Here is a 14,010-nt window from a genome sequence, read left to right as displayed (position 1 = left end):
AAAATGAAAAAAAAGAGGAAAATTCAACCTTTAATTCAAGTGCATTTATTCAGTGTGAAAAAAACCCCACATTAGAAAATAATTCTTTTACATCAAATCATGTGTGCCACAATTATTATCACCCTTGATATTAATACTTTGTACAACCCCCTTTTGCCAACAATTCATTTGAGTTGAGTTGTAGGCTACATTTTTCTACAATTTTCAGTGTGAGAGTATGCTTCTGCAATAAAAATTGACTTTATTTTAAGGCTTTTAACACATCTTAACCAGGGGTACCAATAATTATGGAGGTCGCTGTTTATATATAGTGGAGCTGTTGGCTAGAGGAAGTGGAGTAGAAAGTATATTTGAAGAGTGGCACTAAATCATCAAGTACAACACACACACTTAACTGCACTTAAGCACAGGACTTGAGTAACAGGACTTAAGTTACTTTCCATCAGTGTCCCACTTCACTGGATAGATATAAAATTTGTGCTCACAAAGGACATCATTTAACCTTCTATGTAGTCATTTGTATTCATCTTATGAGATTTGTTGTAAGCTCTTGTCACACATAATTTTGTTTATATAATGAAAACCTTTGCTGCACAGAAAACTCCCGAGCAGCACTATTAAAACATGACCTTACACAGAATCCAACATTCCAGGAAGATCAATTTTATTTAATAAAAAACAAACAAAACGCAATTTGCAATGCTTTTATTCCACCAAATTTCAAAAACAAAAATGCAGCAAAAGGGAGGCAGAATAAAAGGCAGTACAATCAGCCGCATCCCTTTAGTAACTGATTCACAAATCCCTTTTAAACGCTCCGCAGGGAACAAATGACCCTCGAGAGAAACATGGCAGTCATGCTTTCTATTTGATGCAAGGACAAAAGATATACCAATTCTCCACTGTGCTTCCCTGAGACAAAGAATCGAGGTCTTGCACCCGACAAGCAAACAAACACTGACTTCTCAGTTCTCTTAAAAAAATGTTACAACTGGCATTCACAGTTTGTACCGATCCATTTGGAATCCAACTTTGTACTGGCAGTTATAGCTTGAATACAATTGTAATTGGCAGCTAATCAGTGATCGCTGAAATCAGCAAACATCAAAAAATTAAAAATGATTCACGATACGGTGACATGGTAAATTCAACTTTTATACTACAAGAAAAAAAAATACTGCTTTAAAAAAACAGTTTGACTGTTTCCCTCAAATTAAAATTCATTTTAGGAGCTATAAACAAATGGTATGTTTAAAAACTTTCAAGATTAAACCTAAAAATGAACTACAATACAAGCTCTAGTGTCCCTTTTTTCATTTGAAATAATGCCAGATAGTTCCCAAAGGCTTGATGTGTGCCAGATCATGGTGGGTTTGGATCCAATGCTTCCATTGTCACTATCAAAATCCCAAAAATAGATGGTGTGATATTTATTAGTTCTGTCAGATAGACTGATATCGGATAGATGCACAAAACATGTCACTTGGGTTTGGTTTCTTAGCCTTTCTGCCTTTCGTGGTTGTAAAAAACAAATCTTTCCCCCCCAGCATAGAAATCCACAGACAGAAGGTGAATGACAAGGAGGTGAAGGGAAAAGCTCCAAGCCATAAATAGCCACTTCTACACTGATGTGATCACCCCGTCTGTGTTCCTGGTTGAAAAATGTATCAACGAAACCCCTTCATTCCTAGTGGCTCTATGTTAAAATCTCTTTCACAGCTCGGCACTGCCTTGACAAACAGCGACACCCACAATTCAAGTTTCCATTCATTTACCAATCAACAGAAACTAACAAAATACTTTGTATACGACTGTAAACATTTAAGCATTTGACAGCTGACGGATCATTAAAAAGAAATGCAAGGCTAGTTTTAGGCTTAAAAAAGGAATCAAACTCACACTTTTGATTGTGATCCAGATTCTGGGTAACTTCCCTTTGTAATGTATCTCAAAGCTATTTGGAATATTGGCATTAAAGCTGAAATCCATAACTTTTCATCTTAATGTGTGATTTTCACCCTATTTGTAGGATTAGAGAGGAAGATAAGACTACCCATGTGACTATTGATACATGCTACTGTGTAAAGTTACAGATTTTAGCTTCAAATTTTCAACCTTCCAAGCAAAACAGTGAAGAAAGCCAAGCTACATAGGAAATATATCCAAATTTCACGACTGAGATTGATCATTCAGAAGCCTCTCATCCTGAGTTTTCAGCTTCTACAGTTTAGGAATAGGGTTGGCTGCGACTGCGATGCTCTCGATGGAACACTCATCACTTCCCCGGCGAATTCGGAAGAAGCCGTCCTCACCCCAGCCGGTGCCCCAGCTGTTCTTCACAATCCAGTACTTCTGTCCAGTCATGTGGCAGCGGCCATACCCCACTAACAGCACGGCATGGTTGGTCAGCTCGAAGGGATTGAAGGGATCTGTAAGGCCTGTGTGGTGGTAGATGCCCTCCGTATAGTGCATGAAGTCAGGGTAGACCTGCAGACGGAGAAAGAGCATTGATTTTTTCACTTTACTTTTTTTGCTCTGTGAAGGCAGAAGGTGTACTGTATTATAAAGGATAAAGTATACAAAACATTCCATGAAGAAGGTAAGGTTACATTTACATATAAAGGAATACAATATGAGTTCATTGCTGGGTTTTTGTTCCATGTGTGGTTTGAGTTTAAAAGGACAATTTAAACATGTACTCCCAGGGACTTAGAAAACACTTTGTTGAGACTGATATAAAACAAAATATGGTGATGTAGTACTCAAGAAAAGTTCTTGATAGTCCAAAAAAAAGGCAACTCTGGGTTCAGAGGAAGGATTGCAGTTTAAGAAAGAAAGCAATTTCAAATGTTAAAAAGCTAATAACCCTCAAGACATTTTTGTAAATGGGTTAGTTTTAAAAGACCAGTGTGTAGAATTCAGAGGCATCTACTGGCAGATATTGAATTCATAATTATATTTTTGTTTACGTATAATTAGCTGTAACTTAGAATGAGCCCGAGTGAGAGGGCTTGTCTTTCACGGAGCCTGTCATGTCGCGTCGCCATGTTTCTGGCCCAAAATGGACAAACCAAACAGTGCTCCTAGAGAGGGTTGTTTTTTTTAACGTTGAAGCAGCAGCTACTGTAGGTTTTTATGCACGCTTGGATAGGGAGTCATGAGGGAGGGATATTCAGTTGGATGCAATCTGCAATATTAGTGCTAGATGCCACTAAATCCTACACACTGGTCCTTTAAACTCAGCCTATTTACAAAATTCACAAATATGTCTTGAGGGTTAATAGCTTTAACTGCTCTTGTCCCCTCTTGGCAGTCAGAGTAGTGAAACAAACTCTGCATATACATATTGATGAAATATGCACCACCATCAATTGCTTTTTTTCTGTTATTCTTCATTTGACGGTGCTAAAAGCTTGAATGTAATGGAAGCTCAATTATATGTAAAAGTCCTGCACTCTAGCTTGAAGATGCTTTCAGAAAACAAAATCTGGAGCAGTAGAAATGTTTGCCTCATATCTCCGGTTGTGAAAATAGGTGACTGCACTGACAGAGCAAAACCCCTGCTGGTCAGACAGCACATCATGTATGTCTAGGAAAAGCAGCTCAACAGCAAGCAGCTGTTGTACCTCAAAAGCCACAGCCATTGGTCCATTCTTGACCAGCTCCGACATCATGGCCATCTCACTGCAGCCGCCATAGAACCCACCAACATAGCCATACTCTGCTGTGTAAATGCGGCCACAGTTTTGAGGAAGGCCACATGGAGAGTCCTTCCCAATATATGGGAAGCATGACTCATCCACGATACCGAAGTCCTGTGCGTACTTCCCAATCAGGTATGGGAATCCGCCATCACAACCTTAAAATGAGAGATGGATGTTAAATGTGGTTTGTTCAACATGTATTCAATTTGGACTTGTCAAGAAATACTTTTACAGGTTGTCTTAAATTTCTTTGAGGATGAACTATTAAATGAGGCTTGTTTTTCCCCAGAGACTCTTCAAAATAATTAGTAAAATGTACTAATCAGGGCAGCTATGAACGCTTGATTTTCTGAAGGCACTAAGGACACACTTTTCAAAAAACACTTTACATGTTCTGATTAGGAGGGAAGGCAGCCCTGAGTTTTCTCACACTTGTGTCTTACGATATAAATATTCTACAGAGCATGTTTTGTGTATTTCATATATGCAGTGCTCTGCAGCAACTATTTTTATTTAAGTGAATTGATCAGATCAAGAACTAGATAGTGTTAGTTTACCTTGAGAGTATTCAGAGCAGGAGACCACTTGCTGGGGGCTGAGGATGGGGTTCTCAGTGTTGTTGGTGAGGATCCGAACGCGAGCTTCAAGCATTCCCATGGTGGCAAAGGAGTAGCAGCTGCCACATGATGCTGAAAGAGAACATAACAGATTTACAATGAGAAATCTGTGAAATAAAAAACATCACCTCGATTAATCCTAACTTTCCCAAACTTGTAATGCCAACTCAAACCTTTTCTGATCATTGCTGAGGCTGCACTAAGCAGTGGTGTTGTACTACATAGCATTCCATTAAGACATACTTCCTAATATTCTGTACTAATTTCAATACTGTTGACACTGTCAACAAAAATTGCCAACCTCATGCAAGCTGACACGACACCCCTGAAATAAGTTGGTAGCTCAGTGCACCTTAACAGCGCACTTATTCAAGAAAGCATTATGCTACTCAGCACTAAATGTTTCTGTCCCGGTATGTAACTGAACTGCCAATGTATGCATTAAAAAAATAAAATAAAATGAAGCAAGGCACAGAGACAGATACACTGATTAAAGAAACTGGTCACTGTACTTAGCGTGAGACGTCAGGTTCTTAATAAAATGCTCTGCAGAAACAAATTAGGTGAGAGAACAGAGGCTGCAGGGATTTGCTGGGTGGTTTAATTGTAGTAATGATTCAAGTCAGGGTGACACTGAGAACAGTTTTTATGTGGGTCCAAGACCTTATTTTCTTAAGAGCAATAACGTGTAATAGCTATTCAATTAGATTAGATATCTACACTAGTGGGGAAACTTTTGCTGTTGGAGTTTCTGAGAGGATTCAATGTGATGACTTACAGGATGTACAGTTAAAACTCTCTCACTGGACTTAATGAAGCTTTAATTTGCTAAATTGACAGTTCGACCTGCATCTTCCCCTAATAGTCTAGGCTGCATGCAACATTAAGACACTACAATGCTCCTGTATTTGACATGCACCAACCACCTAAACATGGTTCCAGATGATGTACATCCCCCTCCATGGCACTCCCAGTGCCGGAAGCCTCCAGCAACAGCCCGCCAAACTGTAAAAACTGCACAGCAACAGTCTGAGGAACAAGACAAAGAGCCCAAGGCGTTGGCCTGGCCACTAAAGTCCACAAAACCCAAAAGATTTGCTGCCAGCATCCTGATGTCAGACACAACAGGACACTAAAGCTGTTTTGGAAGCTGGAAGTGACCTAGAAAATATAAGGCCGGTAGTTTTAATGTTGTGAATGATCGATGCATTTTTACAACAGACTACAGTTCTTCCATAGGCAAACATCCACAAGAAGGAAATGTGCATGTATACATATATAGTAAAATGACCATGGGCATCACAATCATCTCATCGTGTTCACGTGTCTAGGTCCTCATCACAGAGAAAATTAAAAACAATGATAGAAAAATACATGTATGTGTAAATTAGACTAGTGCAATTTGTCAATCATAGACACTAGGTGGGCAACAAGAGTCATTAAAACATAAGCAGTGTGTCAAATACTGACTTAGCATGGATAGAAATATTCTGAAAGGTAATATCATAGCTTCTTTGGGGTATTTGTACAAGCAGTTGTCAAAATATTGCATAGAAAAGTAATGGGAACGATGATTCAATGTGCGGGTGCTCCTTGCATCACAGCCTACGTAAGACCAACCAGACAAATTTATCCTCAATCCGATCAAATTTTTGTGAACTGAAACGGAACCTGAAAAAAATAATCTACCTGACTGGTTCCACTGAAGCAAAATATGCTCCACAAGCCTGCACAGTGGCTTACAGGGCTTCTAGAGAAACACTTCAGTCCTCTCCAGATCCTTAAACCCCACCCTACAGAGGCCCTCTCAGACACTCAAAGTACTCAGCACGCATAATCTCTCCACTCACACACTAGGCTGTGCAGAGACACAGGAGGAGAGCACAAAGCAGACTCAGACCTGCCAACAGGAAAGCAAAGTAGCTGGCGAGCTGCTGTTCAGTGTCTGGCTTACCAGCAGCTGGTCAAACGTAAAGGTATGGCTTTGTCTGCCTCTGAACCTGCCCGTCTTCTGAATTATGATGTTTGCATCTTTGTATTACATTTCTAATATCACATATTCAAAATACAGCTAGCATTCAGTGCCTTTAAAGCTGATTATTGGGATAACTTAAACTTTACATGGCAGCATTAAACAGGGTTCCTTTAGGATAACAGTTAAATGTCACCTTGGTTTCTCACAGGGCTGACAAAGTTAACACCGTCAACATTTCTCCAGTCCCAGCGCTCAGGTAGAGCTGCCGCCATCTTGGCTACATTAGCTTTCACGGGCGCAGGCCGAGCACGTCTAAAGTAAAAATAAAGAGACACATTTCAAGGACAATGTCTGTCAGACATCTACATTGAGAAACACTTCAACAGACAATGTAATACAATGCCTATGACAAGGTTAAACACCACTTGAAGGGGGTGAATCATTACACCTCATGTTTTCAATTAATTGACATTACTTCGTAGAAATCTGTTTTCACTTGGACATAAAAGAGTCTTTTTTTGTAAATTCTTTATTAAAAAAAAAGCTAAATTAAATTGACTTTGATTCAATGTTGAAAAGCAATAAAAGGGGAAATCCTCCTCGAGGGGTGAATACTTTTTGAATTGCAACTGTAACTGTGGAAGATAATGCATGGAAGTCCACCTTAAATAACTCTGAATAAGGCGAATCTAGTGGTTTTGAGTAATATTATAAGTGCTTGCTTCACTTCTATGGTTGGTAAAGTATGTGCTTATTTTGCATGATTGGTGGCCAACTGGACTAAGCCCTGTCAGACGCATTCCACTAAAAGCTATATGATATTTTTTGATATTAAAAAAAACTGTAAGAAATGCTTATGGGGAAGATCAGAAACCATCTTGGCAAAAGTAGTCATCTCTTAGGGCGTACATAAGGATCCACCAACCAAACGAAAAGGACAGAGCCCTAGTTTTTAATTTAGGAGCACAAATTACTCATCTATGCGCATCCTTTTTTTCCCCCCTCCATGACAACTCATAGCATAAAAGAGGAAATGCAAGAATATACTCACATAGGGATATGTGAGGCGGGCCCTCCTGCTCTGTAGTGCAGCTCCTGCAAAGTGTACATCTCATGCTCTGCATAGGGCGCAGCCTTCCAGGATCTTTGTACAGAGTTGATTGACTCAATGAAGTTCAGGTTGTGTTTGTAGGGCCTCTGGAGCAGCCTGTAGAGTGAATAATCATACGTCTGAGGTTGGATTTTTGAATACATGACTTGTCTGCCCCACCAACCGAGGAATAAAATAAATAAATAAATAAATTTACATTACATGAGCAATGCTAGTTGGTACAGGAAGAACATTATACAGTACTGCTACAATAAAAAAAAAATTTGTTCAGCTGCTAGTAGCTGAATGGAAAAGGTGAATTCCACAGACCTGCTGCAACAAACACTGTCGTTTCTCTTCCCGTTCTAAGTTCTTTGTCTCCCACTATGTTATTATCTGTCAAATAAAGGTGTAAATGTCCAAAAGGGAAGAAAACTACCTTTGTGAAACTTGGACTATTTTTATTGACTACATTTTGTGTTTGCTAAGCTGCTGTCACACTAGATTGTGTAATAGAGATAGATGTTTTAACATTTCTGTAAAGACTTTTTGTTAGCTACTGTTTATTCCCTGCACAACAGGTGGCATTTGCACAAGTACTATATGGGACATAATCATGAAAATGCCTGCCGTTTCTGCCTTCCTTACTGCTGTTCAACATGAGTTAAGTTGAATAATATGTATGCTTACTAACGTGTCTGTCACTAGTACATGATAATGAAATGTTTTGGTATTTTAACCACACAGTCACTTATTGTGATACTCTTTACTTCACTGTGACTTGAAAAATTAAGACTTGCTTGTTGCTACATTTCTAAACACAACAACATGTTCATCAGAGACTAAGGCAAGGAAGACGTACAGTGACCACGCTATCCGTCAGAATCATGCACAGAAAAGATTAATCCAGTTAGTGAATAAAATGATTAAAAGAGTAAATCATTTTCATCATGGGTGTAAAGTTTCTCATTTCATCCTGGTTAGTACCACTACAGAATTAACATTTCGATTTCGATGTGAGGCTGTTTTATGTGAGGAAAAGACAGTTTGAGTGTGGAGACATTTTGTCTATTACTGAGTGACTTTCCAAGTTTTACCTACACACTGGCCAAATATGACTCTTGCCACACATTCTCCTTTTGCTTGCTAGTTGTGCTGGAAGGCCTTTTCCCTATAATCTTAGATAAGCATAAATATCTGCAAAATGTTGGCAAGAAAGAAAGTATCTGAAGTCCATTTACTAAAAACAATGAGGATAAACTTGCAAAGTTTTAACTTAACAGTCCCAGGGCCAAACATATTGTACATATTAAAACATTTTAACAGACTCTGCTGGGATATTGTGGATTCAAGTTCTATTTTTATGATACAGCTGTGTTTGAGAAATATCACAGTACAATTATAACAAATACTTCAACAGTTAAGAGATGTTCGCAGTTTTTGCTGTTTAACTCAGATATTTGGATAACACAGTGATGAATTAAATCACTTTATCTACAAATTAAATAACATGGATCCCAAGAGAAACAATATTTTATTCTTTTATTATGATTTACATGACACATGAGCTTGAACTTACTAAAAAACTCTAACTTGACTCTTTAAACAATCTGATAGAAATGCAACTGAAGCCAAAGACTAAAAGAAGCACCTTCATGTTTCCAAAAACAAAGTCAGTTTTTATATCACCGGCCCTGCAGTAACTGCGCTTTCTAATCAGATTTTTTTTACATGCAAATTCCTCTTGCAGGCCCGTTTCTAAGGCTTACTGAGGGTGAGTAAGACTAGCACGGTTCACAGCAGAGGAGGAAACAAGGGAGGAAAAGTGCAGAATAAAGCAAAAATATCAAAACTGCACACTGAAAGCAACACTTCCTGCATTGAGACTATGTGTATAAACAGGTTTTCACTGATGTCTTGTGCTTGTTAGCTTGAGTTTTTCTACTTTTTATTTTAATGGAGGTACAAAGCAGTCATAATTTACATACCAGCTGTTGAAGACTGGTCTCACATCTTTTCGGGGTGGTACTGGAGCTACCTTCTTCCCTACAAAGCAGGCCCAGTTGCGTCCCAGGACATCATGGACCCACCCTGGCAGGATCTGGTCACAGTAACTGGTCACCTTAGAGCCTTCCTCAGTGTACTGAAAGAGTAGGGGGACAAATAGAACAGAGTTTTAATACTGAAATAACCACAGAATATAACATACAAGGAAGACTATTTTCAGTAAATCATTAATCACTGAGTCATGTGCTTTGAGGAGGAATCATGAGATCTAGTGCAAGTCTAAAGTCCTTTCTCAAATCATTCTTCTTATACCTCTACACTAAAATAAACTAAGAGGCAGACAATGAGGAAGTTGAAGTAGATGTGAATAAATCTTAATGTGGGTTTGAAGACAGATTGGCTGACACTTCCCCCCCACTCAGTGTCATGTGAGTGGCAAGAAATAACAGATGACCACAAGATTAACTCAGAATCCACTGCTTTTAAAGAGTGAATATTTTGCCGATATCATGGTGGTAGATAAAGAGAGAGGAAATTGAGTGATAGTGAAACAACCCTTTAATGTCATGGAGTGCTTAAAAAAAACCCACAGCGACATTTCCTTTCCAAGTCATTTCCAATAAACACACCCCGTTCTCACCATTACAATGATGAACTGAACTTTGACTACATTGCTTGTGATCAGCTGAGCTAAATCAATAAAGGTGAAAAGTACATAGTACATACAATACAGTCTAAAAAATGTCATTTAAATAGTTTGCATCAGGGCATTATAAGTGGAGGGAGATGAAAACAACTAGGAGATTAACTGTTTTTGCAGCATTAACATGGCCAAATACCTAAAGTTATCACTCATACGAACGAATGAATGTGTCTTTTTATCTTTTACCTTGAAAAAGGCGAACCATTTGTAGCCATTGATGACCACTTCAAAGCCCTGATTGTAGATGAGGGTGAAGAAGCCAGTGTTGCCCAGCTGGTCTGTGGCTACAGAGAGTTTCTCCAGTGTCACAGTCACTGTGCTTTCACCTGTAGCTGAGGATGAACACCACAACACATGATTTATGGAGGGAAATTTCCACTCATCAGTCCCTAACCACAAAGACTAACTCAATTCTCGTCATTGTTATTCTTGTATTTTCAATTCTAGTTTTTTTTTTTCTATACACAGAATCAGAATCATCTGTACTGACCAAGTGTAAACATGCAAGGAATCTGACTCAAGATTTCTCTTTGCTCTCAATTCACTTGCACAAAAAAAACATGCATGTAAACAAGGACAGCAGGTTTAAGGCAGGAAAATGAGTGTTTGACTATTATGTACAGCTCTAGATATGTGTAAAGAGAACCAAAGTTTAGTGCAGACTGTGCAGACTCCCAAGGTGAAAGTAAAATCAGATATTAGCAATAAATACTGCATTACATTCAGATATTGTATTTGTGTTAGCTTAAAGCTAATTTACATCACAACACAAGACAAGGCAGTTAGGGTCTTGAACTTAAAACCAGGCCTCAACATGTCACATGATTACCACAAGGATGAACTGTTATTTCCTTGTCTTGTGATCAGTCCCATTGTGCGGCCAGGTTGTATTTTCTTTACCTTGAGCGGAGCAGTTGACGGTCTTGTCGTGTCCTCCTTTGGACACCTGGAACACCCATGTTCCCACCAGGTCCTCATAGGTGCAGTTGGCCGGTGTGTCACCCCAAGACCCTTCAGCCCACAGCAGGAGCACACACAGCAGCACACCGCTCAACCTCATCCTCACACTCAGCTAGCTTACCTGCCCACACAAACACCTTAAAAACTACGGAGTCAGAGCTGTGTCGTCCGAGAAAGCACAGATAACACTGATAAAACTAACCCTAGTAGTGTCACCCTAGTTTCTTCTACTCCTACTTTGTCACCTCTGCCACTGTGTCCTCTCACAGCTACTAATGCAAACTGAAACTTTTGCACAGACCGTTTGAGTTGTCTTTCAAGATGGATCCCTGCAGCCAAGCAGCGCACCGCACCGCACATGCGCACTATTGTTAGTGTAGCCAAGTAACTAAATGTGAAAGCAGACAAGAAATATATCTCAGATAATAGTACTCATATATAAATGTCTTCAAAACTTCAGCTCATGTTCATCACTCTCCCGAAAAATATGCAAGTCTAAGCGCACTATGATTACCTTATCGAGACTTTTATACACTTACAATTGGTCTACGTTGACCTCAACGAACTAGGAAATACACGACAGTGAACGTTTCACTCTCAACCGTGATTTGGGCCGCCATCTCTTTTTTGGTTTCGGTTTCCTGGTCACACGACCCTCCAGCTGCGAGCATGCGCAGTGGACGTGAAAAGCAGCGGTCGATCACACAGACTATAAGAAACTCATATAGTCTATGGTCGCTAATTAAAAAGGCAAGCTGTAAATTATTATTGTTGTTGTTATTGCTGTTGTTATATGTGACTTAAATACTGGTAATAGCCTGTGATTATGAAAAGGAGTTAAAAAATATAAAATTCCATTTTTATTGCAACAAATTGTTTTAACTTCAATAATATTTTAAATGGAATATCAGCAAACAGAAACAAAATGTATATCTGTTGACAGTGACACCATGAATAATACAGAAACAAGTAATAGATTACAAATCATGTAGCCAATTTCTGTTTTTATTACTACACTGATAAGCAATCTTTACATTCTTTCATATAGCTCACTGTAGACATTTTCCACAGCTCACACCGTGTCATGGCGGAACAAGCACAGTTTGGTGTAAATAAAAACATGAATGATTCAGAGCTGTGCCGGTTCTAATGTCCACTGACACAGCTGGAAGTGTGTCCAGAGTTTTGTACATTTATGCATGACGATCCTCAAATATTCCCAAAACGGAACAAAAAGCTGGTGTCCATGCAGTTTCAATCCCTCAATGTTACATTGCTTGTCACACTTTAAGGAAATGAAACTGCAGCTATGCAAAACCTCTGCTGATTAACACATGTCCAAAATATAAAATCACTGTTTAGCAAAGCATAAACTGCTGCATAAATGGTGACTATGTGTGGAATACGATTAGTGAGTGGTTTAAACAAGGTGATGATTTTGCACACAGCCACAATTTCTGCCATGAAAAAGGCTGGTTACATTTTATAGTTGCAGGTAGCGCAGCAGGTCTGCTCAGAACTATCGCAATATAAGACTGTATCTCACCTAACTGTGGTAAAGTTCACAAAACTGTTTCCAAAAGACCTTTTGTTTGTAAGATACTGCATTTCTAATTTGGTGAAAGTTACAACATCAGCAGGGTCTGTGATGCCCTGTGTGATGAGCCAGAAAGACCGAATGACATCCCATTAGGAGCTTGCAGTGAGTAGAGCAGCAGTATATTGTCCGAGAGAGGCTCTCAGATCACCCAGACGTTATCCAACATTGATCCTGGAGGTGCGGTTAATGATGATACACTAATCCACAAAAGTGACAGTTCCCATTAGTTTGCATTAAAGGGACAATAATGTCTGTATCTGTTTGTTTTTTGTCTTCATTTGAGTCTGTTGTTTGGATAATGTGGTTTTCTAACAATCACTGTGGTGGAATTTTCTCCTCACTTATCTCCCATGAGGTCAGAGACTCAGCTGGCCTGTTTGCATGGCCAATGTGTGGGAGTCACTGTATCCTGATAGGCCTGTAGTTAAAGGGGTTAAAGAGCTCATTTTAGCTAGCGGGCACTTAAGGGAAGTGCTGGAGGCTTTGATCACCATAGTAACCATGGCATAGACTGACTCATCTCCTTGACAGACCATAATAAGCACTCATCTGAAGAAGGGACTGAAGAGGTATTAGTCATACAGTCTCATTAGTGCCATTACACCGTGTTTGTGTGGAAGTGTGTGCATTTGTGTGTGGGCACATGTGTATGTCACTGCATTTACGTGACTGTGCGTGTGCATATAGGCATGTGTGCGTGTTTATGCAATAACACAAATAGAGGAGCGGGGAGCAGAGAGGCAGGAGGGATGATGCTACGAATGTTAACAGTCTGAACCCACTGAGCCTCCAAAAGTGACTCATTGAAAGTCGTGTTTCAATCTTGATATTGTTCTCGCTTCCACTGGCAGGAAATTAAAACTCAAGTGACTTCTGCTATATTGGCACCCACAGATTTGCTCCCTGCTTGCCTGGTTTCCTCTCTCCTTCCATCACATGTTACCCTCCTCTGTCATGCCTTTTTGGTTTCTGTTCCCTCCTATGCTTGTGCCTCTCCATGCTTGCTTCTTGTGTCGGTTAATTTCTGGTGCATATCTCTCCAACACACACACACACACACACACATGCTCGGGATTCGCTTCACATCCATTAATGCAACAGAGAACCTGCATATATTTCTTCATTAGCCGTATTAGCGGCTATAAAATGTCATAAAAATTTAAATGATTAATCAACGACTCATTTAAAATCTCGCCTGCATTCAGGTGCTTGTGTGCGAGCTTGTGCATCTATAGGTGTACAATGAGCATAATAAGCATGCCTCCTTCTTTGTATTCCCTGCACAGTTCCTCACTCCCTACCATGCAAAAAACCCACTTTCTTAAAAGCAGCCAAATCAGCCTGACCATCCCTG

General features: G+C 39.5%; 1 protein-coding gene across 1 annotated transcript; it reads right to left on the bottom strand.

Annotated features, from left to right (window-relative positions):
- Window positions 1-690: 690 nt before the first annotated feature.
- Window positions 691-11,354, bottom strand: ctsc (cathepsin C). Its single transcript, XM_008301563.1, has 8 exons — window positions 10,997-11,354; window positions 10,283-10,428; window positions 9,375-9,529; window positions 7,348-7,503; window positions 6,490-6,608; window positions 4,262-4,393; window positions 3,627-3,859; window positions 691-2,487 (listed from the first exon to the last, which is right to left on the bottom strand). Exons 1-8 carry the CDS (start codon window positions 11,154-11,156, stop codon window positions 2,221-2,223), a joined length of 1,368 nt encoding a protein of 455 aa, XP_008299785.1. The 5' UTR covers window positions 11,157-11,354; the 3' UTR covers window positions 691-2,220.
- Between the last annotated feature and the right edge of the window lie 2,656 nt (window positions 11,355-14,010).

This window comes from Stegastes partitus, unplaced genomic scaffold (assembly GCF_000690725.1).
Source record: "Stegastes partitus isolate 25-593 unplaced genomic scaffold, Stegastes_partitus-1.0.2 Scaffold35, whole genome shotgun sequence".
In the NCBI taxonomy this organism is placed as follows: Eukaryota; Metazoa; Chordata; class Actinopteri; family Pomacentridae; genus Stegastes; species Stegastes partitus.
This window is presented reverse-complemented; position numbering and strand designations above follow the sequence as displayed.

Coding starts and splice junctions, on each gene's coding strand:
- ctsc (XM_008301563.1), bottom strand. CDS start 11,156: ATGAGGTTGAGCGGTGTGCTGCTGTGTGTGCTCCTGCTGTGGGCTGAA. Junction 6,609..7,347: donor CCCGCCTCACATATCCCTAT/GTGAGTATATTC, acceptor TTTTTACTTTAG/ACGTGCTCGGCCTGCGCCCG. Junction 4,394..6,489: donor CAGCCCTGTGAGAAACCAAG/GTGACATTTAAC, acceptor GTTCTCTTTCAG/CATCATGTGGCAGCTGCTAC.